Raw genomic sequence first — 26886 nt, 5'->3', positions numbered from 1 at the left:
GACTGGAGCAGGTGCTGAGCAGGTGCATCCAGCAGACAGTGAGCACTAAGCAGTGTCTCTTTCTGGAGCACAGATCTGACGGGTGACAGCGCTCCACTCTTCCAGAACAATGATTCTGTGCCAGTGCTTGATCCCTTCAAACTGCAAAAGTGTCATCATTCTCTGCAACCACTTGTAACCCTCATATTCAAGTGGGTGAAATTGCGTAGAGAAATCCTCAGATGTGAAAGCTGCTCTTCAGTCTCAGAGTGGTCAGCCAGCTCTTTTTCAAGCAGTGTTCACAGTAACTGCAAGTGACGTGACCAAAGGGCTGCCAAAAGCAGAAAAGATAGCAAAAAATGGTTTCTTCCATTGGCCTTTATTTGTTGTCTTGCCTGTTACCTTAGCAGGTGTTTGTAGTCATAATTGTTCACTTTAAAAGGCACCATAACCTGTTGTTTGGAGTGTTAGTCTGCCCTGAGAAGATGCAATGAACTTTCCTTCCTTGTGGTATTAGTGCAGCTGTTTTTCTGTTAACAGGGATCACCACGAACTACTCCACGTGCACCCCAAGCATCAAGACTTGTCCGGATGGCATCTGTGATGTGGTGGAGGGCAGAGACCCAGCTGTGTGTCCCCAAGACTGCACAAGTAGGGAGTGTTTTAGGATGGACTTTTCTGTTACACCTCTCAAATGTCACTTTCCCAGGCGCAGATGCTTTTACAAGCTCAGCATCTCTGCATTGTCACATGAGCATTTGAATCATACAATCAAATTAAGGTTATGGGGATTAAGCTTGACCTTTTTTGAGCCAGGCAGGTGACACCCATTGGCTGACTGATGGAGGGATTAGATGTTCTCAGCAATTCCCATTCTGCTGCGTGTTCATTCACAGGTGGTGATTTTCAGTGGAGGTACTGGCTGGAGAGGTCTGGGTTCTAGGCACATTAATGCCCCACTTGCTAGCTCAAGTACAGTATGACAGGAACCAGGCTTATTTAAGCTCCTGGGTAAATAAGTGAGAAGAAACAGATTTCTATTTAAAATAAATGTGTTTACAAAAGATCATCTGGGGAAATGTAACTGCCCTTTTTTGACAGGAGGCCATCAGAATGACCAATGCCTTACCTATTTGAAGATCCAGGCAGAGACTCATATGAGCAGAATTGATGAAGGAAGAATTGAAATGCATTTGTGTTGGATCTTTTTACTTGAGCATATATTTCTACATCCACTCATATACCTGTGAATACCTGCAAGTTCACAACTCACTCTGAAGATATACAGGCTAGAAAAAACAGTGTAATTCTCTGGAGCAATTTCCATCTTTGTGAGATGATAATTTTTCAGGGGATTTTTTTTTTTAATCTGGCAGTCTAATTCAGGAATAAAGACACATGTTTCTTTAATGCCTCTTCTGACTCTGACATCATATACTTCAAGTTGAGATTTTAAAATGGAGTCTAGAGAAACTTGAATTTTCTTAAAGCCTGGAACTTAATGTTCTTCTGTAAAATTAACTGCTAAAGAGGCTTCTTCGTATTTTTACATGCAAGAATGGATTGTGTATTGTAAATTAGTGTTAGCAGAAAGATAATTATTTCATCAGAGTGTATAAAAACAATCCCTTAAGTGGGAGAAATGCTTGAAGGAAATGCAAGTAACTTCTCTAATCATCTGGAAAGAATCCTTTATTGGTAATAATTGCAATAATTTGTCATTTTGAAAGTGGAAATATTTGTGCCAGGGGCTACAGTACTAAAATATGTACAACATATGCAAAATCAGATATTTTGCTCAAAAAAAATATTGTCTTTCTGGATAATAAGCAGGCGAGTAAGACAAGTTTTCAGGATGTTATGCAAGCCCTTTTAACGCCTAAGTTGAATAATTGTGTACATGACTTGACACAATTGAGAACCTGGGCTCATGCCCAAAAGCAGTATACTTGCAGACAAAAAAAATGAGTGTGTTCTGGGAGCTCAGAGCTGCCGGAGTACCATTTTATCAGCCTTTACTGGCAGGAGACATTTCTTTGGAAATGGCAAACAATAAATAGGCCAAGATGTGTTAAGATCAAGGATATTCTTTAGGTTGTGAAAATACTTATTTCTGTAATTCATTTGTCATTATGATGGCTATGTCCTCGAGTCCCAAAATTGCTTTCTCACAGTAACACTATGAATATTACATTCAAGGGCACTCAGCTGAAGCAGCTGGTGCTGTGGCTGCGCCTATCAAATAGAGGCAACCTAATTGCATTCTTAGCGAGAGACTTTCATGTAGTAAGCAACTGCTGAAGAACAGATTAGGTAGGACTGATGAATTCTCTGCTTCCATCTACTTCCAGGTTTTCAAACATAGGCAGATACAGATAAATGCATGCAATTTTCTGTGGCAGATGGAAACTTTATTTCATCACCTCTTCATGATGAAGGAAGTTGGCTGGGGAGAGGCAGGGAGGATAATGAGGCATTTTTGGGAACACCAGTGCTTTTAAGTGTCAGCTCAGAGGGCGGTGACTCAGCAGAGTCTTTTCCAAAATTAACCACCTGAGCTGAGCTGCCTGTAAAATGCTCTTTGTGATAAGGGCAGTTTAGAGATAAAAATGTCACTGCTAATAGTCATTTTTATAACATATACAGAAAAAAAAATTATTTACTGGGAAATGCAGTTGCTGTTACTCTGCATGAAGAACTACTTGAAATCAAGAGTACAAGTTTCTGCAGTTCTTTTACTAATATTAAATAATGCCTTTCTAGATAGTGCAATTCATTTTTTTATCATTTGCACTAGGCATTTACTTAGTGCTTTGGCTAGACTGTCCTGTGCCATTTTGCAGAGGTGGTTAAGTGCTATCTCTATTTGACAGTGGAACAAATGGTACCTAGAACAGTAGGCTGACTTTTCCAGAGTGTGGGGAAATCAGCATCAGAAGCAGGAATAGAACTTAATAAAAGCTAATGAGGACTAATATTTGAACAGGGCAAGGTCCTCCTATTTCAGGATCTCAGAAATTTCAGAATTTAGAGTTTTCCATCTCCCTCAGGAATCTCTGTCATTATCCCTGCACTGCGCTCCCTGGTTAAATTTCAGATGCATACTGGGGTAAACCCATGGAAAGCTGAGCCTTTTCTTTTCCCTTTACCTACATGTAAGAATCTTAGCCTGTTGTCTGTATTTGATTAGGTGGAAACATTATTGGTGGCCATGGGAAGGGCATTGGAAATCTTGGAATTAAGTCAGGACACGGGATTTGTTACTGCTTCCCAAGACAGAACTGTTATTGTGAGAAAGATGATATCAAAGGTAAGTCTAGCTGCCGTTCTGATAGTAATCTTTTCCTCTGTATACATCATGTGTAAATATAGACGTGTCCACACTTGTGGCCATGTTAATAAGCCATGTCTTTGGTCAGAGACTGCTAATACAAAACTAGTGAGGAACTGGCACCTTGACATCCACTATGGAGCCTGAAAATTTCCAGAATGGGTTATTTATAGCCTTGGCTAAGGATTCTTTTTTATTCATTACTACTTGACAAACAAGTCAGTCATCCTTTGATTTCCAGCAGCATTTGCATTTCAGTGAGACTTACCTGATATTTGCAGAGACAGCTAGGAGAATTAGAATAATGATTTCTATTATTTTCAAGTAATTCCAGCTTCCTGATAATTTCTGAAAAATCTCACCTTCAGAATGTCAGAGATAACCATCACCCATGGTGTCAGGAGGAGTGCATTATTTTTTTGCTTGACCTTTGTTTAAACAGAAAAGCTTTGTGCAGTTCTTAGAAACAGATAATGGATATTTTAAATCATTTTTATTTTGGCTAATAATAAACGTAGCATGAAATAGTTTGCATCTTTAAAACTGAATTATTATGCGAAGTAAGAGGCCGCAGGGAAGGTTCTAAGAAACTCTTCTTGGCCCACAGAGCAACTGTGCGATGACTTGTGCAAGACTGTGATCACAGGGGCAGTGGTGCTGTGCTTTGTCATCTCCGTGCTGGTTTCCTTCTATTGCATCCACCGGTACCACAAGAACTCCCCGAAGGCGCCCATCGCCTCCGCGGAGATGACCTTCCGGCGCCCGGCGCAGTCCTACCCCATCAGCTACTCCTCCAGCAACGTCCGCCGGCCTTCCCTGGATTCCATGGAGAACCAGGTGTCTGTGGACACCTTCAAAATACCAGTAAGCCTGATGCCATTTTGCATGCTCTGTTTTGGTGTCAGCCTTGTTTATGTATGCAGACAGTGTTACAGGAATGCAGCCCATTCATGGAAACACCCATTACCTTCAAATAGCACATGCACTGAAGATACTTCATGAGTAATTGGATAAGCATTTTGATTTGCTGTATAAGGCCAGTATGTTCTTCCTTTTTTATTATGCTTTAATACATTGTAACATTCTTGGTTAATTTAAGCCAGTGATTTTTACTGATGTAACTGCATCTGACAGCACTGTGGTTTTACTTTTAACATCGTCCAGTTAAGGACTAACGATCAGCAGGTTGGTACTCTCTATGATGTGCCAAAGTACTACAACAAGGCTAAGTTTCAAACATTACAGAAAGATCCCTCCTGACATCTCTTCCTGATTTCTGATATACACGTTGTGGATATCAGTTGATGTGGGAGTTTTGCCTACATGTAAGGACTTTTGCACAGTCATGCTGTCATACCTTTACTCTTCTTTTTCCTGCTTTGAATTACACACTACTCAGGATTTCTGTGGAATGGAGGGTTTTCATGAGCCAGCGTGGTAGAGAAACACTGCTGCTTTATATGGCAACATCAGATCTATTTGAGTGTTAGGTAGTGAGGTTTTCACAGACCTTGTGCTCTGTTTGCTTTAGTTTCTTGTCTGGTTTGTACATCTGTCGTAATTTTGCAACCTTAAGGCTTATTAGCACTAATTTAGTAAGAGGACGATTGTTGTCTCTGCTCAGTTCTTAAGTGAAAGCCTTATTCTGTGAGTAAAACTTCTCCATGAAAGTCACATGTTCATAGTTATTCTGAAAGCAAGCATTTTTCCTGTATCACTTCATTTTTCATTTGTATCCAATTTCCCAGACCTGTAAATATAATCCATTATCCATAGACTACCTGTTCAGCCTGTTTTGAAGGAATTGTTTTCAGGTAATACCTCAATACCCAGAAGCTTTTATAAGAATTCACTGATACTGATAAAAAAAGCAAGCAAACACTGCACACTGAAGTGCACCTATTCCTAGGAATAGCCACTCCTTTCCTTGCTCCATCTCACAGGGTTTCTTTTCTCTCCTGCAGGAAGATCCAAAGTGGGAATTCCCTCGGAAGAACCTAGTTCTGGGCAAGACTCTTGGAGAAGGAGAATTCGGAAAGGTCGTCAAGGCGACAGCATTCCGACTCAAGGGAAGGGCTGGCTATACCACTGTGGCAGTGAAAATGCTGAAAGGTACCTTCCCACTGGGGTTTTGAAATTATTTGTGCCACAAACGTATTTGTGGTAACCTCTGAATAGATTTGAAGAGGGGCTTGTGTGAAAGCAAAAGGTCAGCTAAAATCCCAGCAGTGTCACAGCCTCTCTTTCTTCCAGCATTCAGATCCTTCTGACAGTCACAGTCTGCAGATTTGTGACTTCAGCAGTTAGCATCACATTGATCCAAGTAATTCTAAATCATGATGTGCAAGGAGCCTCTGTCTTAACATAGTGAATGCATTCAATTCTCTTTGGCATTGATGGGAATATTACAAGGGTTTGTTAAAGCTTTCTGATTCTTTTCCTCTATCCAGTTTCCTTGGGCAAAGCTTTTTAAATAAATCATATGAAGAGACAGAACAGACCTGTTACCTTACTCTCTGATTGGGAATTCTGTCTATTTTTATACTTTCTGATCTGCTTTTCAATCACTAGAAGCTCTGTCAAAATGGCTTGAATAACCCAGTGCTGTCTCCTGCTGTCTTTAGTTTACCCTAAGACTTTAAACCTGAGGGGAACAAAGTATGCCTAGATAATGTTAGGATGATGATATGAGACCTTGCACTGAACCATTCACTGCTGCTTGCGAGTAAAAGCGTGTCATTACAGGAAAATGCTATTCTTCTCATTACCATTTCTGGTACAGTCAAAGCACATTTGCTACTCCTTCAGAGGAAGGATGCTGCATATCCCAGCCCTTTACCTAAGAAGTAAATGCATTATGCAGTGCATGCCTTCACTGCAAGAGGTTCAGGTCACGTGGAAGAAGTCTGGGAACTAGGATTTTTCAGAAGTGAAGATTAATTAACTATTATTTGTAATACCCAAGTAATGACCTGTGTTGTATTACACTGTGAATACAATAATCACTATTTGATCTCATGTTTATTTGTGCACTTAGTGACACTGTTTTTTCTAGCACATTTTCATCAGCATGTGACTGAGTTCAGATTTTTAGACGTAGTGGTAAGAATGTTGCTTTTACTTGCAGATGGTTTGACATTCCGTTTTTCCTATCAATTATGAAGGAAAGAATTGACCAAATTGACAATGCGAAGGAGTAAACCTTTATTTTAAGTACCTTATTTTAATAAATTGATCTGACATTTAAAGTAATACTTCAGGCTCTAATGAATCCCTCTATAATGTAAATTAAATTGCAGATAGTCTCCTGAAATTCCATTTTCCAGCTTGACTGTGGGGGAGCATTTGTCATTCTGCAAATATTTATGTGCTATTGCTGGCTGAACTTTACTGTTCACACATGACAATTGAAGCATAAGGACTAGTGCATTATCTTCAGTGACCTTTGCAATGCTGCCAGGAAGGACAAAGGGCAGTTATTTTGGATCAGGCCAGCACCACCCATTCTTTGCCTGTACCAGATGCAGAGGAGGTCATTTGTCCAAGTGTTTGGGACTGTTACACACTGAGTGATCTTTAAAGAGCAGTGCTAGGCACACAGTATGTTATTGCCTCTTATTGCATGAAAGAGATCTCCTGCCTGGGCTGGGTAGATGGGCACAATCTGAGTAAGAACAGACCAGGGCAAGACTCTCCCTACTGTGACAGCTTGGTGTTAGGTACTGTGGAGGGAACAGGGAGCAATGAGCTGAGCCAAAATACTCTTGGAGCTGTGGATGGAGCAAAGGAACAAATGGATATGGATGGAGTTTAAAGGAACAAATGGATAATTTTTTTTCAGTCCATTATTACCACTTTTCTCATATGAATTAAATTTCACCTCCTGCCTGATATGAATGCCCTCATTACAATATAAAGGGAAAAACACCAACCAATACATAAAAACAAATTATTCACGGTTTGTTAAAATGAGTGACCTAAAGCTTTAGAGCTAAATGTCTCCATTTGAAGTTAGTTTTTTTCTGGCAGACAAACAAGCATGGTACATGGTTAACTTTGCTCTGTTCTGTTTGTACTCATCACACAGCTCCAGAGCTACAAAAATAGGACTTTTCTTACAGGCATTAAATTGACATTCTTGATTTTTGTTTTACATAAATATGTGCTTTTTGTAGTAGTAGTAGTGAGAGACCAACTGATACTGTTCTCCCTGCAGTAGAAGACTCTACTCTGAGTGCAGATTCAGACTACAAAATAATATAAGGCAGATACAAATGTAGTTCTGATACAAACATAACAGTAGAACAGAATAACTATTTTTATAAGGAAGGCAAACAAGGCAAACTGGTCACACATGAAGAGGCAAATAAATCCTTTGGCGCTCACAGCCCTTATGAAAAAAGCACACAGTGCAGTACCAAAGAGCAGAAGCCAAACTTGTTTTCATTATCCTGAAATCAGGATGAACACATCTTTATCAATGCCCAGTAATGACACTGGAGGAACTGTCCAGACCAGTTCTGTGTGTCAGAGAGATTAGGGATGAGGAAGAAGATGATTTATCTCTGACCTATGGTGTCCTTATGACTAGGGATCTCCTTCAAGCCCCAGTGCACTCAGAGAGGAAGCTTGTCAGTCTGAAGAATTCTGCAAAAAGGCAAAGCACTTGAAAGGCTAAGAAAGCCTGTTGGGGCCATATGTTGCCACATGATTCTCACTGACATCAGTGAAGTCTGCATACATGTCCCCCAGTAAAATCAGTTTGTACTGTACTTTTAGCTTCTGTATGCTACAAGAGTAAGCCAGTAGATTAGTGGATTTGTATGCTGTTGGAAAATGTATTTAGGAGAAGGAGTGAGTGGGTCTATTTTTGTTTGATCAGTGTGAGAGCTTGGCTTTCATATGTTTCTGAAGCTTTTATTGCATTGATTCACCCTAAGAAGTTGCTTTAGAACACCAGAAAAGGTCTATAATAATTTCATGGCATCCTTAAGACATTACAGACTCTGCTCCTGATTCCTGCCTGACCTCCTTGTTCTGCAGTCATGAGTAACAGGGCAGAGCAATGCCTAGAGCAGGCTGCCACCAAGCCAGAGCAGCAGCAGTCACATTCACTTGGTTCTGATGTGAATGGCTGCAAGACACAGAAGATGGGAAAATTTCTCTTCTCTGGGGAAGTACAGAGGTTTCCAACCTCTTGCTAACTCCGGGAGAGATGGTAGGTCTCATATTGCAGACTGTACACAGAGAACTCTTGAGTGATGCTTTCCTAACCAAAACTGTGTGTTTGGTCACTTTCTGCAGAAAATGCTTCCCAGAGTGAGCTGCGAGATCTCCTATCAGAGTTCAACCTTCTGAAACAAGTCAACCATCCTCATGTCATCAAACTTTATGGAGCCTGCAGTCAAGATGGTAAATACTAAAAGCTTGTTACTAAGATGAAACCATCCAGAAAGGAAATAAAATGCAGTTTGTGGATGGATTTCAACAACTGCTTGATAATTGCTGAGCATCCTTTAAATTTGCTGTTGGCTGAAAAAAAGAGGGATATATTAAAAAACCAGTACTTGAAAGAAAAAGGAAATACTAATTCAGTGTAACTAAACATTCTTCCTGGGGTTTTCCTCAATGCACATTTTGATTCTGAAGCTATTTTAAATTAACAAGTCTCCTACAAATTCTCTACCAATCAATATCTATTTTTATATTACGTTAATAATCAAATATGAGTTATATTTCAAGTTTGAGTTTTCATTATTGTTGTTATTATTTATACTAAAGCAATGTAAATAGACAACTACAGCCATATATAGATGAAGACAGCTGGATAGTTAGGTTGATACTCAGTTTTCTTCCACTGTCTCAAAACTATTGTCTCCCTCTGGTTATGAAATGGTTTCTAAAAGCCACAGTCATCAACAAGCATGTTTCAAGGGGTAAAATCTGCAGACACATGTATTATAAATTGCCAATGAGGCAAATTTTGTTGTGCATCGGAATTGCTCTTCTTAAGTGAAGTGGCATGGCAACATTCTATTCCTTTTGCATCTGCAATTGTGCAGCCTAAAATCACAGCATGGATTCTGCAACCTCGGGCAAAGGCCTGCCTTCTTTGCCCACCCAGTTCTGTTGCAAATGTCACTTTTTAGTTGTAGACAGAGAATGTAATTCAGGAGTGAGTCATCTCTGAGTCTTGCTAAGGTAATGAGCCACTGGGGCAGGTTAGCTTTTTTCCTTTTCAGTACAATGTATTTTTCATCCCAACGGAAGTGAAATGTTTCTGAGTCACAGGCTTTTAATAAATATCAAGTTAATTTGTTAGTGTATGAGGTGGGAGGGCTTTGATACAGCACACAAATGTATTTATCACTAGGTAGGTATTATTGAGTAGGTATTATTCATGTGGGTAATGGGGAGGAGAAATTAATGGATTGTAATGCCAGAATGTTTCTAAGTGCTATCAAAGGGCACCTTAAACACAGTGCTGGAATTAGCAGATGATTTGACCTCAGTATCACAGATCAAGAAGATTATTTTAATTTTAAAGTTTATCTAAGTTAGGCTGTTTCACATGTCTAATTTGTGTGAAGGTTGTCTGTTTTTTTTTGTCTCAGATTATCTAGATGAGGGATTATAGGCAAGAGCCAGCTTTCTGCTTTGTTTTAGCCTGAAACTCATTCTCTTTGCATAGAGGATTTAACTAAAAATACTCCTATTTCATGGCTGACTCAGTGCTTTTTCCATTAAGGGCAAAAGTGTCTGGAGCCTCTGACTGTTCAAAACGATGTGCTGATTAGAAGAGACGTGTTTGAAAAAGACCTCTAAAATGGTTATCTATGACTTGTTTACTGACCTGTGTGTTTGTTTATTTCAGGCCCACTGTATCTAATTGTGGAATACGCCAAATACGGCTCCTTGCGCAGTTTCCTCAGGGAAAGTCGAAAAGTTGGCCCGAGCTACGTGGGCAGTGACGGCAACCGAAATTCCAGTTACTTGGACAACCCTGATGAGAGAGCCTTAACCATGGGAGACCTGATTTCGTTTGCATGGCAGATATCCCGAGGGATGCAGTACCTCGCAGAAATGAAGGTAGGGCAGGCGGGGATGATCTCAGCGTGTGATAGACGTGGAGCAAGCAGCTGGTTCCTCCACAAGAAGCATAACCACTCCTGTTGTTTCCTTCCAAAAGCTTGTGCATCGGGATTTAGCAGCCAGGAACGTGTTGGTGGCAGAAGGGCGCAAAATGAAGATTTCTGATTTTGGCCTCTCACGTGATGTGTATGAAGAAGATTCCTATGTAAAGAGGAGCAAGGTACACTGTGTGTTAAAAGCAGTAGTGAAAATTATTGGCTGATCAAGGGAATTAATTTATACTGTGGGACTTGAGCATGGATGAAAAGGAGAGTGGTTATTTTTATTAACTTTGGATTGTTATTTTAAGGAATTAAAAATGACAATGAAGCAAAAGCATGAACTTAACCAGTGGGATAGAAATACATATATATAAATATGTAAAATGTGTATCATCTTTAAGTAACTATTACCTCTTCCACTCCTCATTTATTCAGTTTTCTCATTCCACTCCTTATTTATCCAGTTCCTCTTCAAACTACATGAAAGCACAAACAAAAAAAACCCCTTTTTTTTCTCTCTTCCTATTTATAATTTAAAATATAAACTAAAAATACCAAAGAGCTGGAAAATATATAGACATTTTATATCAAGTTCCACACAACTTCCACAAGTCAGTCCTGGGCTAGACGTGATGTTCGTGAGCACAGCTTCCCACTGACTCTGTCAAATGAGCAGTGGTGGTTCAGTTCCCTGGCTTAATATGAAGGAGCTGCCAACAGAATTTTTTTGCATGTGAAAATTTTAAAATTTTATGAGAAGATTTCCATAAATACTGTGAATTTTTAGTTTAGCTTTCTCTGTTTTTAAGGGCTAGTAAATGTTGCATAAGTCAAAATGAGTTGTGAAGAAAAAAAAACAACTTCTAGAAGTCATGATTTTATGTAAAAGGGCATTGCCATGTTCATTTAGCTATCTTCTGAAGGATGCATTTTTACAATGATTTGTACCAGTTGCTCTGTATTTTAAGAGAAATGCATTTACATAAAGGCAGTTTGGCAGTTTAGTTTTGTTTGGTGGGGCATGATGTACTGAGTGGATATTTGCTCTTCTGATAAACTCCTCGCTGTAGTATTATTTAGAGCCTAACAAGCATCTGTCTGCTTGGATGGGGAGACAGGGAAAAGAATAATTTGAGAAGGAAGAGGAAGTTTCAAACCCTGCTGAAACACTTTTTGCATCGATATATATGGATTTCATGAGAATGAGAAGTAAGGCATATGAATGCCAGTCATACTGTGAAGATTATGAAACATCTTGGAAATTTTGCATACCTAGATTTTCATGAATATTTGGGATGAATTACTCAGATTTTCTCAGTGCATTTCTGCCAGTGAAAAATAGCAACTTGCAGATTCCATTAGAAACTAGTAACCAAATATGACTGTCCAGGTTCAGCTCTGAAACCAAAGGTATCTGTAACATCCAGGTGCTTCTATTTATGCATCATCCCTGGTATAAATGAGATAGTTCTTCCTCTTTAATCATCATTTCTCATCATTTTTGCATCTGCACATTTTCAAAGCTCTTTGTTGAGTTTATCTGACTTAAACTGGTGACCTCCTGCAAAAAGCCACACCAGCTTATTGCACACAATAAATTGCTGAAGTGTGTAAAAAGACATGAACCTGTTTTTTTTTAAACACAACAATTCTCCTCACTGTTTTCCTTTCTCTTATGAAATGCCAAATCATAAGTGCATTTCCAAGTGCTGTAGTATGGACAGACTGCGTTTTACTATTTGGAAGATAAATACCTTGTTTTTTCACTTGGAAACTTAATCTTCTGACCATTACTACTTTTTTACCTCTTAGGGTCGAATCCCTGTGAAATGGATGGCCATAGAGTCATTATTTGACCATATCTACACCACCCAAAGTGATGTGTAAGTGTAAATTCTTGAGTGCTTTCTGGTTTGTGTGCTTGTTTACGGAGCTGGGGGAGGGAGCACAGCAAGGTGTGTAGGAGCCAAAGCCACTACTCTTGCAAAGAAACATGAAGGAAGTCAGGCTGGCACCATCAACTGGCATTGATGCCCAGGAATTTTGCTGTTGAATTAAATCTGAATAAAATATTATCAGAGGTATTTGTATGCATAATTCTTGTTGAAATCAGCAAGGGTTGGATCTGTTCACGTGACATGATTGACTTTGAATATAGACACGAGTTAGTGGAGTTGGCTACAGATAATGGTCATACCTGAACTTCTCTGTTCTGTTCATCACTTGTTTGTAACACTGAGTGGCGGGTGAGGGCTGGAGTGGAAGAAAGGAAGGGGAATTTAATGCCTGACTTCTCTCCTGTTGAGATCAATGACAGAACTCCAGTCAGCTCAGTCCAGTTTCAGTGCCAAGATACAAGCTTATTTTCATGATTAGAGGAACAGAGACCCTGAAGATGGATATGCTGGAATCTTCACCTGTGATGAAGAGGAGGCAAAGCAACCACAGCTAAATCATCCCCATGTCTGATAAGCATGGGACAGGCAGAAGAGTGTTTGTAGACATTTTTAATTCAGGATCAGATACTTTTCATTTCTTTCTCTCTGGGGTGAATGTTGCTTGTGACTAGTCATCAGGCGGACTCCAAAGCTAAAGATTATTTATTTAGGAGAAAACCCTCTAAAGGACTGTAAAAGCAGCAGTACATAGGCCTGATTTTCTGCTAGGTAGCATCTTGGTACTGTCTAAATTTGCCTTGAAAGAGAGCATCTGACCAAAGAAATGTTTTTGTTACACTCAAATGGAGTAAAATGCCAATTGGGGTGGCATTGCTCTTTGAGGGGAAAAACACTGTGATAATAGCAGGATGTCAAAACGTGCACCTTTGGATTTTTACTTCTGAAATTATTACCATTCACTGTTTACTCTTCTCTCTGCAGATCAGAGCAGTTTTAGTGAAATAAAATATTGTGCATGCCTTGGCAATTCCTCATAAAATGAATTTCCAAAGTATTTTCCTTTACTTAGTATCCATTGGAGTAAGAAAAGGAAAAAATAGGGATAATTCTTGAGAGAATGTCACTTTTACTTAGGTCAGCATACAGGTTTTTCTGGGGCTCTTTTTATCCTCCTCAGAGCACCCGTTGTGCTGACTTGCTTCTCTAAAATTGCTTTTCCCAAAGAATCGTTAAAATTCCTTTAAAAACTTCTAAGCATATTTTTAATTTCTTCGTTTTCGTCACTATGGTTTGGGGCCAGAACAGATTGTGTTGTCCTGTAACTGCCTCTTCTTTGATTGCTGACTGATCATCTGGATCCAATAGCATTCCTCCCATTCCGTTTTCCTGATGGGGTTCTATTAAGTAAGCCCAGGAGCGTGTTTCCTGTCAGTGGGATCCAGCACCATGCAGAGATTGCCCAGCTGGCATCAAGCAAGCCAGCTCAGCGCCCTGGGCAGCACAATGTGCTGGTGCTGTGTTGCTTCTCTGCTTCCCAGGGCTGGCTTAGGATCTCCACGCGGAGCTGTGCTGGTTGCCCAGCTTTCCTGGAGGTGCCTGAGGAGCACGGCACTGTGCCTTGCACCTCTGCTCCCATGCAGTGCCAGAAGGGCTCCGGGTGTCTGCTGTGCTTACACTGTGCCTTTGTCTCGCTGCTGGCTCACCTGTGCTGTGTCATCGTACACGAAATAATCCAGGAGTGCTGGACAGCAGCTCCTAATTTACCAGGTTCCTGCAGAGCCGAACGGAGACACACACAGAGCTGCAGAGCAAACCCTCTCCAGCACCAGGTTCCACGGTGGCATTTCAGAGCAGCAGACTGAACAATGAAGTATTCCTTTGGCTGCATTGATTGATGCTTTAGATAACGTCACTCACTGAAAATACTATTTTATGGATATTCTTTGTTGTTTATGGTGATGCAGTTATATTTTAGGTGAACATACTACTCTACAGCCTTTCCAATATTCCCTTTTTCCTGATACTCTGTTTTCCACCCTCTTCCTTCTCAAGCTGTTCTGTATAGTTAGTGGTTAGCAGAGTTGAATAACAGTACCACTTGCCAGCATTTACAAAAACCCCATTTTTGCTTCAGAGGTCTATGACATCAGTGGAAAGCTAACCTACTGTCTTTCTTCACATACTTTTCTTTCCTGGCTTTTTTGTGATCATGTTTTTATTCCACAAAAAACATAACACAGCAGGAAACTTTTCATCTCTCATTTCTCCTCCTGTCGTACTTAATCTGTATAACACTCTGAAAGTACTGCAGCATTCTATAGCATTCTATTCTGATATGTTCACTTACTGTTCAGTTACAAAATTGTTCATCTGATCCCTCCTTCCATGCTCTGTAAAATTCCTCCTAAGCAGAAGTGGATTTTAGAAAGAAAACCTGCCATGCTCCAAAGTTTATTTGAATTAATCATGGACAGAATTGTAACCTGATGGCAGAGTGTAATTGGCTTCAAAAAGGGTATGAGGAGAAATATTAATAAAGTATATGAAAATGCTATAAATATTCATAAGCTTTCAAGAATGTGCAGAGTGATTAAAAATTAATTCAGTGAATGGCATTAGGCAGAAGAATGACAGCATAGCACTTGGGAACATGTGAGAGTCACTTTGACTTCTCTGACAATTTGGCAAGTTTTACTGCTGTACCTTTGGGGTTACTTTTATTCTTTAAAATGTGAGAAGCACAGGTGGAAGGGGAGTCAGACAGGAGGTGAGATATTTGGCTAACATTTTGAGATGGAATTTTCATAGGGAATTAGACATGGCTGTTTGGTTTGGCAGTAGGTGTCTAACACTTCCTAAAATTTTCTTAAAAATGGAGTTTACAGAGCAATTGCCCAAAGCTAGCATTTTCATAAATGGTATGCAGTTTTGCTTCCAGATGCATCCCATTGAGCAGCCCCAGTGTTGGCTGGTTTCCTTCCTTTCAAACATCCAGATTTTGTCAGTTGTCAGTTGAGCAGATTCAGGGTGATTTGTAGCTTCTTTGTGTCTCAAAAAGCCTTTCAGTAAGAAAAGAAAAACATTTCTGCCTCTTTTCTTCTGGCTTGCTCTCCAGAAATTGACTAATTTATCTAAATATTTCTTTCCCATTATGCAAGGTCTTTTTGTTCGAGCTAAGCAGTAAAGTAGGTTTAAAAATTCACTTTCTTCTGTTCATTTCAGGAAAAGGTTTCTTCTGTTCTGTGTCAAAGTTCATTTTAGGCATTTGGTATTTCCAGAGGAAATTCTTTCCTCTTCTTTCATCAACTCTAAGAATAAAATTAAGTCCTGAATCACTGAAATGGCCCAAGAGACCAGCTGAAATCAAAGGTGTTACTTATGATTTAAATAAACATGTTGTGTTGCCTCATAGTCAAGACAGCAAACCAGTCCTGTGGTAACTCTGCAAATTTAATTTAGAGTTATTTCTGAATACAAGAGCTAATTAGGGAAGTTAGACTGCTGCAGGAGCCCAGTGCAGCAGAGGAACAAGTCTTTGGGCTGGACCACCAGAGGAAGGACTTCCTCTTTCTGCTGTCTAGAGAAGATGGAACTTCCCAGAGTATAATTAGCTTTTGTCAATGGATAAAAGAGGGGTATCTGTTTTCTCTACTGTCTTGGTTGCTAACCTTTTCAATGAACAGTATTTGGGAACAAGGGTGGCCCTGCTTGCATCCGAACAACTGCTCTGGCGTGAGGTGTCTTGAATTTTGTTGGGTTCTGAAAATACTAGGAGGAGATCTGTTGTGTAAATGCCGCACTAAGCTCCTGAAACCTACCACTCTATATAAAAGTTTGTTTTGTCTTTTTCAGATGGTCATTTGGAGTGCTGCTATGGGAGATTGTTACTTTAGGAGGCAATCCTTACCCAGGTATTGCTCCTGAAAGACTCTTTAACCTCCTAAAAACAGGCTATAGAATGGAGAGACCAGAAAACTGCAGTGAAGAAATGTAAGTAACTCTTGATCTGATTAGATTCAGAAAACATTGTTAAATATACTTGAAAAAAAGGTTTAAATAAATACCTCATAAATACTATTCTGTATTTTTAGAGATATAGTCAGAATACATCGTGCTTTAAAGCACGTCATGATGTCATGAAAGACATCAGATGTCATGAAATTAGTGAACAGTAAAGAAAGAAATGAAAGAATGTCATGAAATTAGTGAACAGTAAAGCGAGAGGAAAAAATTGCCCAGAGAATGCCTACAGCTATATCCTAACCATTTGTAGGGTATTCAATAACATGCTTGCCAAACAATTAAGAGTTTGTACATTCAAAACTTCTGAGGGTGGGGGAAGGAGGAAACTTCCTTAAAACAAAGTGGTAGCTGAAATATTCAAGAAAATGTCATAGTACTTTCTGCAACTGAAACAGATATTCCATGCACAGTCATTGTCTATAAGTTGTCTTGGCATTCCAGAGGAAAAATGGTACCTTGGCACAGAAATCTACACCCTTGAAGATAAAAATTTTCTGTGACTTGATAAGCCCATGGCTTTGGAGACAGTTCATAATTCGTTAGCTGATTTATTAAAACACAGTAAATGTGAAGTGTCTTTTGTCTGTGATCTTCCATGGCATTTGGAGATGAGGCATGATTTTATGTTCAGCCTGCAAATTTCATCATGGCTGTGGTTTTTTGAAAGTTCCCAAGCTTTAATCATTGTAACCACTCTTTTGGCTGATTTTCAGTTGGAAGGATGCTTTGACCACATCTGGGCTGAGGAAGAAAGGTTTAAATAAATAATAGTATAAATAATAGTTTTTTTAACATACAGAGAAAAACATTAAGTATTTCCAAATTTAGGGCAGTTCACAAGAATGATTGGCAAATATCATCTAACAAATGTATAATACTAATTCTTTACTTATTTCATCTCAGTGAGGTATATTCATTCTAAAAACATGTTATGTCACTGATAATTATTAGTTTAGACAAGCTGACCACATCTGATTTTCTGGGATTTTTTAATTTAAGCTAAATCATTGTTTTCTGACTTTTTTCAGATTTTATTCTGTTTTACTCAGAAATTTGTCTGACATCTTGTGAAAGCCCACTTTAAGGACCCTTTTTCTCAAATTGCATTCTCTCCTGTACGCAGTCAAGTACGAGAGGGATCATGGATGAATGCAATGCTTTTCAATAGCTTCCTATAGTTCTCACAGCCCACTGTTTCCACCATTAGAGCACTTATGTGGACAGATCACTCAGTCCAGAGAACAGCTGAGCTAGAAAAATGACATGAATGGCACAGGTTGGAGAGTTAACGCTTCCAGAGCTTGCCAATGTCCATCTGGTAGTCTTTACCAGATGGTAAAACTTTAGTTCTGTTCCTTTTCCTTCCACACTCTACAGGAGGCAGTTAAAGAGAGAATAAATATAGATTTAATCAAAAGAAAAATAATAAAAGTAATCAAAAGAACATTAGTTTCTGCGAATAGTCTTAGGCTAGGCTTTGCTTTAAAGAAGAGTTTACAGAAACTTAGAATTCGAACAAATGAAAACCAAAATTCTGCTTTTTGGTATAACAGCAGAGTTTTTCAGTTTGATACACAAATTTCCTCAGTTCCATATACAAAGTGAATTAGAAATCTGGCATGCTGCCCTACATTTGAGGTGGTCCCTCAAGAAAGTGAAACCTGAGACTCCAGTCCTTCAAGGACAGCCAAGTGCATCATCATTTAAACTCGTGGAGACTTGAAAATAAGAGCCCGTTGTTGTGTCAGTTGTTAATTCCAGGGAACATTTAACCCTACTTGCAACAGAGATTGATGCACTTGTGGATGGCCTTCATGCCACAGTTAAGTTCAGTGCTGTAAATCATCAGAGCAGAAGCATGACCCATTTCTAACAGTTTGGGTTTTTTTCACCCTGTGACGGGTCCCAGGTACAACCTCATGTTGCGCTGTTGGAAGCAAGAAGCTGATAAAAGACCAACATTTACTGAGATCAGCAAGGAGCTAGAGAAGATGATGGTGAAGAGTAGGGTAAGTGTGGAAAGCACCGATTTTGAAAGTTTTTGTGGTCTTCTGAGTTTGAATGTACAGAGATAATTACTTTAAATTTTATTTTAAAGCAAAGTAACTTATTCTTCATCAAATCTTGAAGCATTTACATACCTGCTTCCTTCTACATGCATGCAGCTTTTTTATTACCTCTTCTAATAGCTTTGGTGACTTCAGCCCAAAATGTGGATGGATTATCCTTAACCTGTCTATTTTCTTTAAATAGTAGTAATAATTTAAAAACTATTGTGAAAAGTTACTCCTAAATAAATAATGTTAGAGAGTCAGAACTAGAAGAATGTAGTATTTCATGCATTTTAAATTAGTTGAAAATGCTTCACATTCTTTTTTTTTTTTTTTTGCATCAAAGCAATTCAGCAACATAAATAAAAACCAATGAATTCTTATTGGTGACCTAAATACTTCGTTTTAGAACAGCAACCAAAGCATTATTTGACAATATTTACATAGTTATTCTATGCATTGTTATGTAATAGCTTTTGTGAAATGATTATGAGATATGAGTACCTTGTCCTTTAAGCATGCATATGTATCTTCCTATATATATTTCAGGCATACATATGGATCAGGCACACCAGCAGCTGAAGGTCAAACAAAGCAGTTAGAACAGCTTTTCAATTTGTTAGGTGTTTTGCTGATGGGCAGAATTAAGTAGGGGAAATATTCACATGTCTCTAGCAGTGTTCAGGCAAATCAGATGCTTCCAGAGCTGCTGTGGCTGCTGGAAAGCAGAGCCTCCTCAGGTGCCAGAGGTTCTAGAGAAAGGTGAATGCAGTGGGTCTGTAGTTTCTTGCTGTAAAGAAAGCAGGTGCCCATTTATGCTTTTTACCCAAACAGCAACACTGCCACGTGCATTAATGCAGCTTTTTGTGTATTCATCTCTCAGGACTACCTAGACCTTGCAGCTTCCACGCCCTCCGATTCCTTACTGTACGATGATGGGCTCTCAGAAGAGGAGACACCTCTCGTGGACTGTAATAATGCTCCCCTCCCTCGAACCCTCCCTTCCACATGGATTGAAAACAAACTCTATGGTAGAATTTCACATGCATTTACTAGATTCTAGCAACACACAAAAAAGTTGATTTTTCTTCTGCACTGTTCTCAGACTCTGTAACCCCATTACAGTGTTTCTTGTCTGAATGAAGCCAATCAAAATTTGCTTGGAAGCTTTTTTTGGGTTGTTTTTTTGTTTGTTTGTTTATTTTTTCTTTTGGTAAATGTCAAAGTTTGCATCAGGATCATCCTTTAGTCATTTTGCAGCTGTGTCTAAAATAAACATTTTAAAAGGATGTGAAAATAAGTAAAATGACTAGATATACAGTAAAAGCAAAAAAAAAAAGATCAGGGAAGTATTCTCAGGGGAAATATAAAATGCTAATGAGAATCTAATTCAACTATCCTGTTGGGGGAGGCTACAACATTTAAAATATGTTAGATTCTGCACCTCTAATTTAAGCAATAGACTTTTTTTTAATACTGTTTTCTGCCATAACTCAGTGATAAGACTCATCTGCAACATTTTTCATTTATTCAGAAGGATGTCTAAATTTCAGCTGCTATTAGTACATTTTGGATCTATAAGCTGAAATGTATTTAATGTATCATAGGATGAAAACAGATTATTATATACAGAAGGTAGAAATACTGTATATAAATATTATATACAGACTAAACTGACATGTAAAATCCTTTGAAAACTTAATTGACAATGGGCATTTGGAAAATATCAGCTGTTTTCACGTCCTTTGATTTGTTATGAACATGTTAGTACTAAACCTCGACTCAATGATGTAGCAAGTGTTTTTAAAAAGAACATATGCTTTCATATTGTGATGGTGAGATGGACAGTAAAAATGGTTCTTGCCAAAACTCCTATATTTTGTCTTCTGATTAAATACTCTACATGGTTTTAGATACTTACTAACATCAGATACTTTTTTCATTCTTCAAGCAGTATGACTTTTGAAAAGTTGGATCTTTTAATTTAAAAGTTGCCATTAATACATGGCTTTGGGTCTATTTTTGATCTATACCTTAGCTATTATTTTCTTCATTAGATTTTCTCAACTCATGTTGATTTTGGGGCACTTAGTGAAGTAGCAGAAAAAAGTTGCCACAAGGTTGGTGGCAGATGCTGAATGCTTAATAAGCAACAGAATCAGATATCTGTTTTTGAAAATCTCAACCCTGCTATGGTTCTGTGCTTGCACAGCTGAATCAACATGGTGCTAAGCACTCTGCATCCATTTTGGTTATCACTTGTGCCTGAACACAGAAACAGTTGCTACACTCAATGCAAATAATTACAAGCCTGAAATACAACTTTAAATGCTGAATCAAGACAGGAGTGCTCAGCACTTTGTTGGACTTTACTCAGTTGCACTCCTGGGATTTCCTGAAATTGAGCAGGGGATCCCTGTGGGGGTGTGAAAATGTCCCCAGAACCTCACTGAAGCCAAAGGAAAAGCGCCCATCTAAGTAAATGGAAATATTCTGTCATTGAAATGGACTTTGGATCCTGTCCCAAATAGGTTTATTAATTCTTGGAGCACTTCCTGTACAGCAAGAACTTTCTCTTGCAAAGCAATATATTGCTACATGATTGTTAAAATATAAAATTATGCAAAGTTGGAGGCTTATGAGAAGAACAATTCTTAACTTTTTATTATGCACATGTGCATGCATGCACACAATTTTTATTGAGTAAGCACTTTAATTTATCCAGGTTTTTTGCCTGCATCTGAATTTCTGCTTCAGGGATTTCAAAACATCATTTATATGAATTGATTTGGGACAAAATCCAGTGGACTGGCTTAAAGTATTGAAGGGAGTTTTGCCAAGGGCCTTACTGTCTGCACGTGAAGTTATGGTTCTTCAGTGCAGAAAAAATTATCTGTTTTCATTTTTAGGCATGTCATACCCGAACTGGCCTGAGGAGAGCCCCGTTCCACTCACAAGATTCGATGGCACTAACTCTGTGTTTTCAAGATATGCAAATGATAGTGTATATGCTAACTGGATGGTTTCACACTCAGCGGCAAAATTTATGGACAAGTTTGATAGCTAAAATTTTCTTTGTGAAAGGTAATGGACTCCTGAGGAAAGCAAGGAGGCAAAGAGTGGGAAGTCCATTGACTTGTTCTTTGTACAATCAACAATTAACTTGAAAATTGGCAAATCCCTTTATTGGTAGTTTTTCAAGTGTGTTATTTATGCTGAAGACTATAATTGGTACTCTGCCCTTTCAGAAAACATATCAAGCTGGATAAGAGTTGTAGTTCTGGTACTTCTTTCTAAGTTGCCAGTTTGCATATGGTTCCACTTGGCAACTTCTTAATGCAAATGGCCTTGCACTTCATCCTCAGTGGTTTTTAGACTAACCATCCTGTGTTACAGCATTCTGGGATGGTAAAACGTACTTGAACTGCTACTTTTATAGTGGCTGTTAGCATACAACCACTTGATCTAAGCAGGAAGCACAAACAATATATAGAAGGGAGGAGGGAAACAGGCTCCCAGATTACTGAACTTGCTATCAAATGACAAGTGTTAGAATGATGTTGGCACTAACAAAGCCAATATCTTGGTTTGGAAGCAAACATTTAGTAACTCAATAGAGGACTTGAGATTCAACATTTGAAGTCTTGTAAAATGTATTGTCTTGTCTTAATGAGAAGAGAATTTGTTTTATTAGTCTTAACTTCTCTTACCTGTAGCACAATGGAGATAAATTTGATACAAGATAAGCTGTATAGACTGATGGCAATCAAGAATGTTCATCTGACACATTTACTTTCCATCACTTTTCATATTAGTAATGTTAAAACATACAGTCTTGTACATCATAGTTTATTTTATGAGTTAAAAATAGGCTATACAGGATTTTTAGACTGAATCAATAGAATAGATTAGTAACATCATAGAATCATTTGTGTTGGAAGGGAACTTGGAGGTCATCTAGTTCCAGCTCCCTGCCCTGCTGCCCTTCCTCTGTTGTGGGGAGGGACACCTTCCACTAAACCAAGTTCTCAAATTCCCATCCGACCTGGACTTGAACACTGCCAGGGATGTGGAATCTACAACTTCTCTGGGCAACCTGTTCCAGTACCTCACCACCTTCACAGTAAAGAACTTCTTTTTAATATCTAACCTAAACCTGCCTTCTTTCAGTTTAAAGCCATTTCCCTATCCTAACGTTACGTGCCCCAGTAAAATCTCCCTGTCCAGCTTTCCTGGAGCTCCCTTTAGGTACTGAAAGGCTGCTCTAAGGCCTCCCCAGAGCCTTCTCCTCTCCAGGCTGAACAGCCCAAACTCTCTCAGCCTGTCTTTATAGGAGAGGTGCTCAGCCCTCTGACAGTGTTTGTAACCCTTGTCTGGACCCACTCCAACAGGTCCATGAAGTCCTTATGCTGGGGATGCCAGAGCTGATGCATCACTCTGGGTTGGGTCTCACAAGAATAGAGTCGAGGGGGAGAAACCCCTCCTTGACCTGCTGCCCGCACTGCTTTTGATGTAGCCTGGGATGCAGTTGGCTTGTTGGGCTGTAAAAACTTATTCCCTGGTCATATTGAGCATCTTATCAATCAACAGCCCCAAGTCCTTTTCCACAGGGCTGCTCTCAGTCCATTCTCCAGCTGTCCTGTCTTTGTGCTGGGATTGCTGTGACCCAGGTGCAGGACCTCATCTTGCCTTGTTGACCTTGATGAGGTTTGTGTGGGCCCGCCTCTCAAGCCTTTCAAGGTCCCTGTGGATGGCATCCTTCTCTCCATTGTATCAGCTGCACCACGCAGCCTGGTGTCATTGAAAAACTTGCTGAGGGTGCCCTCGATCCCACTGTCAATGTCACTGACTAAGGTGTCAAACAGTGCCAGTCCCAATACTGATCCCTGAGGAACTCATCACTGGTCTCCACTTGGACATTGAACTGTTGACAGCAACTCTGAGTGTGACCATCCAGACAAGTCCTTATCCACCACATGCTCCATCCATCAAATCCATGCCTCTCCACTTTCAAGACAAGGATGTCATGTAAGACGGTGTCGAATGCTCTGTACAAGTCCAGGTAGATGGCATCAGTCACTCTTCTCTTGCCCACCAGCACTGTAATCCTGTCATAGAAGGATGTTTGTAGGGTTTGCCCTTAGTGATGCCATGTGAGCTGTCACCCTTTCCACATTTTGTCATCAGGTTCAAAGGACTTGTGGACCCTCAGGTTCCTTAGCTGGTTCAGAACCTGATCTTCCCCTGTGGTAGGTGGTTCTTTATTCTCACAGTCCCTGCCTTGCCACCTCAGCAAAGGGGCTCATGCAAACTTGGGCCTCAGTGGCTGAAAAACTGGCTGGTGAAGACCGAGGCAAAAATGTACTCAATGACATTGAGTACCTCAGCCTTCTCCATGTCCCAGGTAACCAAGTCTCTCATTTCTTTCTGGAGAGGGCTCACATTTTCACCGATGCACCTGTAGAAGCTTTTCTTTTGTTGCTCTTGATGTCCCTGGCCAGATAGAATTCTATCAGGACTTTATCTTCCTGACCTGATCCCTGGCTGCTTGGACAATTTCTCTGTATTCGTCTCAGGCTGTCTGTCCTTGCTTTCACCCTTTTTCTGTGGGGGAAGCAAAGGCTTCGTTTTTGTGTTTGAGTTTGTCCAGGCACTCCTTGTTCACCCATGCAGGTCTCCTGACATTTTTGCCTGACTTCCTCTTTGTTGCATTGGTCCTGACCTTGCAAAAGGTGATCCTTGAATATTAACCAGCTTTCTTGGGTCACTCTTCCTTTCAGGCCTTAATCCCATGGCACTCTACCAAGAAGATCCCTGAAGAGGCCAAGGTGTGCCTTCCTGATATCCAGGTTAGTGAGCTTGCTCTGTGCCTCCTGGCTGGCCTGAGGATATTGAAGTCCACCATTTCATGGTCACTGCAGCCAAGGCTGCCCTTGAGATTCACATTCCCCACCAGCCTCTCCTTGTTGGAAAGAACAAGGTCCAGCATAGTAACTCTCCTCGTTTACTCCTTGGTCACTTGGAGAAGTAAGTTACCCATGCATTCCAAGAATCTCTTGGATTGCTCATGTCCTGCTGTGTTGTCCTGCCAATGGATATTGGGGTAGTTGAAGTCCCCATGAGGACCAGGGCCTATGAATATGAGGCAGCACCTCTCTGTCTGTAGAGGGTCTCATCTGCTTGGGTCTCATCTCCTGCTTGGGTGGCCTTAGACTCCCACTATAATGTCACTTGTCCTTGCCCTCCTTTGCCCATAAACTCCTCATCCAACCCCAGTACAGCTCCAAACACTCCACATGGTCATGGACCTAGAGGGCAACACCCCTTTCTCCTGTTTCCTGCCTGTCCTTCCTAAAGGGCCTGCATCCTTCCACTCCAACACTCCAGTCATAGGAGCCATCCTAGCACATAGCTGATGCCAGTAAACTCACAGCCCTGCAGGTGTGCACAGTCTCCTGCTGCTCGTTTATCCCCCCATGCTACATGCATTTGCAAAAAGGCTTTTAAGTTGGGCCTCTGATGGAGCAGACTTACTGGCAGAAATGGCTGGAGTTCCCTTGCACACCACTTCAGCTTCTCTCTTCCTGATTTGCAATCCCTTTCGAAGCTCTGGGCATCCCTTGCTGGTGCTGGCATCAAATGAGTGGGAGTGGAATGGATTGAGGATTCCCTCTCTCAGCAACTTCACTGTAAGCCTTCTTCACCAGCTTGGCAGCCTGTGACCAGAGATGCTCTGGCTGTTCCTGGCAGGTGGGCCCCCACCAGCCCAGGCTTTCAGCATGAGTCCCCAGGAGCAGCCAGACCCCTGGCTGTGGCACTAGACCCCTAACCATTTGCTGATTTGCCAGATTCACCCGGCCCTTTCAAAGCCCTTCCCTTTGACAGGGAGGACTGATGAAAAAGCTGCCAGCATTTGAGTCCCTCAGTGGCACTCCCAGGGATCTGTAATGTCCTTGGTGCTACTCAGAGCACTCCTGGCTGTATCCCTGGTGCACACAGGGAACAGCAGCAGCAGATAATGGTCAGGAGACTGTACGAGGCTCTGGGTGACATCCCTGCTGCAGCTCTCTGGTAATTAGTCAGGTTCATGAGTGGGTCCCTCTGTGCCTCTCAGAGGAGAGTCCCCTGCTACTCTCACCTGTCACCTTTGCTAGTTGTGCTGGTTGTTACACAGGGAGCAGGTGGGGCTGTCTGACTCAGCTCCAGCCTCGCTCCTGATGTGATGGGTCCTCCCTCTCTAGCCTGCAGAGTGCTGAAGTGGTTCTGCAGGGTCACCTCAGGCTTCAGGGAAGTCTCTTCCTCCAGCAGGTCCTTGTCATTTCAAGTTTCCATACTTCTGCCTTACTGACACCCCTCCTCCCTTCTGTGTGTGCATGGTGGGGGGAGTTTTTGCCTCTTTGGCTGTGGGTTTCCTGCAGGCTGCCCTTGGAACCAGCCATCCAACTCCTTCACAGCCTGAAGTTATGTAGCCTTCTCACCCCCTCCTGCAGCTCTGCCACAGGATGTCCTCTGCCTCAGCACACCTTTTGCAGATACTTAAGTACAGAGATTTTGTTAGCAGTCTTGTTAAGTGGGTTGGAGACCTCCTCTCAGCTCCAAATTGCATATACTGCCATGCACAGGACACTGCCATAATGTAATTCCAAATAAACCTATTACCTTGAAAGTAACAAAAAACAGTTGCACAGAAAAATTGGTCTAAAACTCTGCTGTTGAAACTACTCAAGGCAAATGTCACTGGAATTTGTTAAGGTGGAATATAAAAATGTTGTCCTTACAAAAAGTGACTTGATATTTGGGAGAACAATCAGACTGTGAGTCATGTTCTATGTGGAAGAGTAAATGATCAGCACTGTCTTTATTTGTAATCTGCCATGGTTAAGGATAACCTTTCGTTTGCTACAAATGTTGGGATGTAAATCCTGAGTGACTCGTTGTTGGCGTTGTGATGGTTATTCTAAATAATCCAATTCTACCAAAGCTTGCTCCTGTCACAGTCCAATTTAGATGTTTCAGATCTGTTTTCAGATGTTGTTTTGTGTATCAACTTTATGTTTCCATTAAAGTCTGTGATTTCAGAAACATGGTCTTGAGTCAGACTGCCAAAACGTGAACACAGATTTTCATTTTGCACAAAGTGGGATATGAAGTTGTGTGTTGGAATTGAAAGAGCATCTCTCTTGGACTTGATCCTGTCCTAGTTTCAGAAAAGCAGTAGGCACAGCAGCTTTTCCTTTGCACAGACATTTGCCATGTTGAGTAATCTTACGCACAGCAAACACACAGCTCTGAGTGCAGGAGGGGCTCCACTGTGACACCACGGTGATCTTCATTGGCATGACACAACTGTCAGAGTGCACACTTGGAAAACAAAGGGCACTGAAAATTAAATCTCTTTATATGGGCTGTTTTTTTCTATTGAGAGATCTACAAAAAGGAGACAAAAATAACACTTGTGGTAACTTTATGCT

At 40.4% G+C, this 26886-nt stretch overlaps 1 protein-coding gene across 1 annotated transcript in view; it reads left to right on the top strand.

Moving 5' to 3' along the window:
- Positions 1–26497, top strand: part of RET (ret proto-oncogene) — a 78767-nt gene extending 52270 nt beyond the window's left edge. Inside the window, exons 9-20 of the mRNA XM_038140202.1 lie at positions 520–630; positions 3170–3289; positions 3918–4174; positions 5275–5422; positions 8615–8722; positions 10185–10399; positions 10500–10622; positions 12256–12326; positions 16194–16331; positions 18274–18373; positions 19299–19446; positions 21325–26497. Coding sequence (XP_037996130.1) covers positions 520–630; positions 3170–3289; positions 3918–4174; positions 5275–5422; positions 8615–8722; positions 10185–10399; positions 10500–10622; positions 12256–12326; positions 16194–16331; positions 18274–18373; positions 19299–19446; positions 21325–21482 — 1697 coding nt within the window. The 3' untranslated portion in view covers positions 21483–26497. The remainder of the gene's footprint in view (positions 1–519; positions 631–3169; positions 3290–3917; positions 4175–5274; positions 5423–8614; positions 8723–10184; positions 10400–10499; positions 10623–12255; positions 12327–16193; positions 16332–18273; positions 18374–19298; positions 19447–21324) is intronic.
- The last annotated feature ends 389 nt before the right edge of the window (positions 26498–26886 follow it).

This window comes from Motacilla alba, chromosome 6, assembly GCF_015832195.1.
Source record: "Motacilla alba alba isolate MOTALB_02 chromosome 6, Motacilla_alba_V1.0_pri, whole genome shotgun sequence".
NCBI classification, from domain to species: Eukaryota; Metazoa; Chordata; class Aves; order Passeriformes; family Motacillidae; genus Motacilla; species Motacilla alba.
The sequence above is the reverse complement of the archived record's forward strand: the minus strand, read 5'-3'. Positions and strand labels throughout refer to the sequence as shown.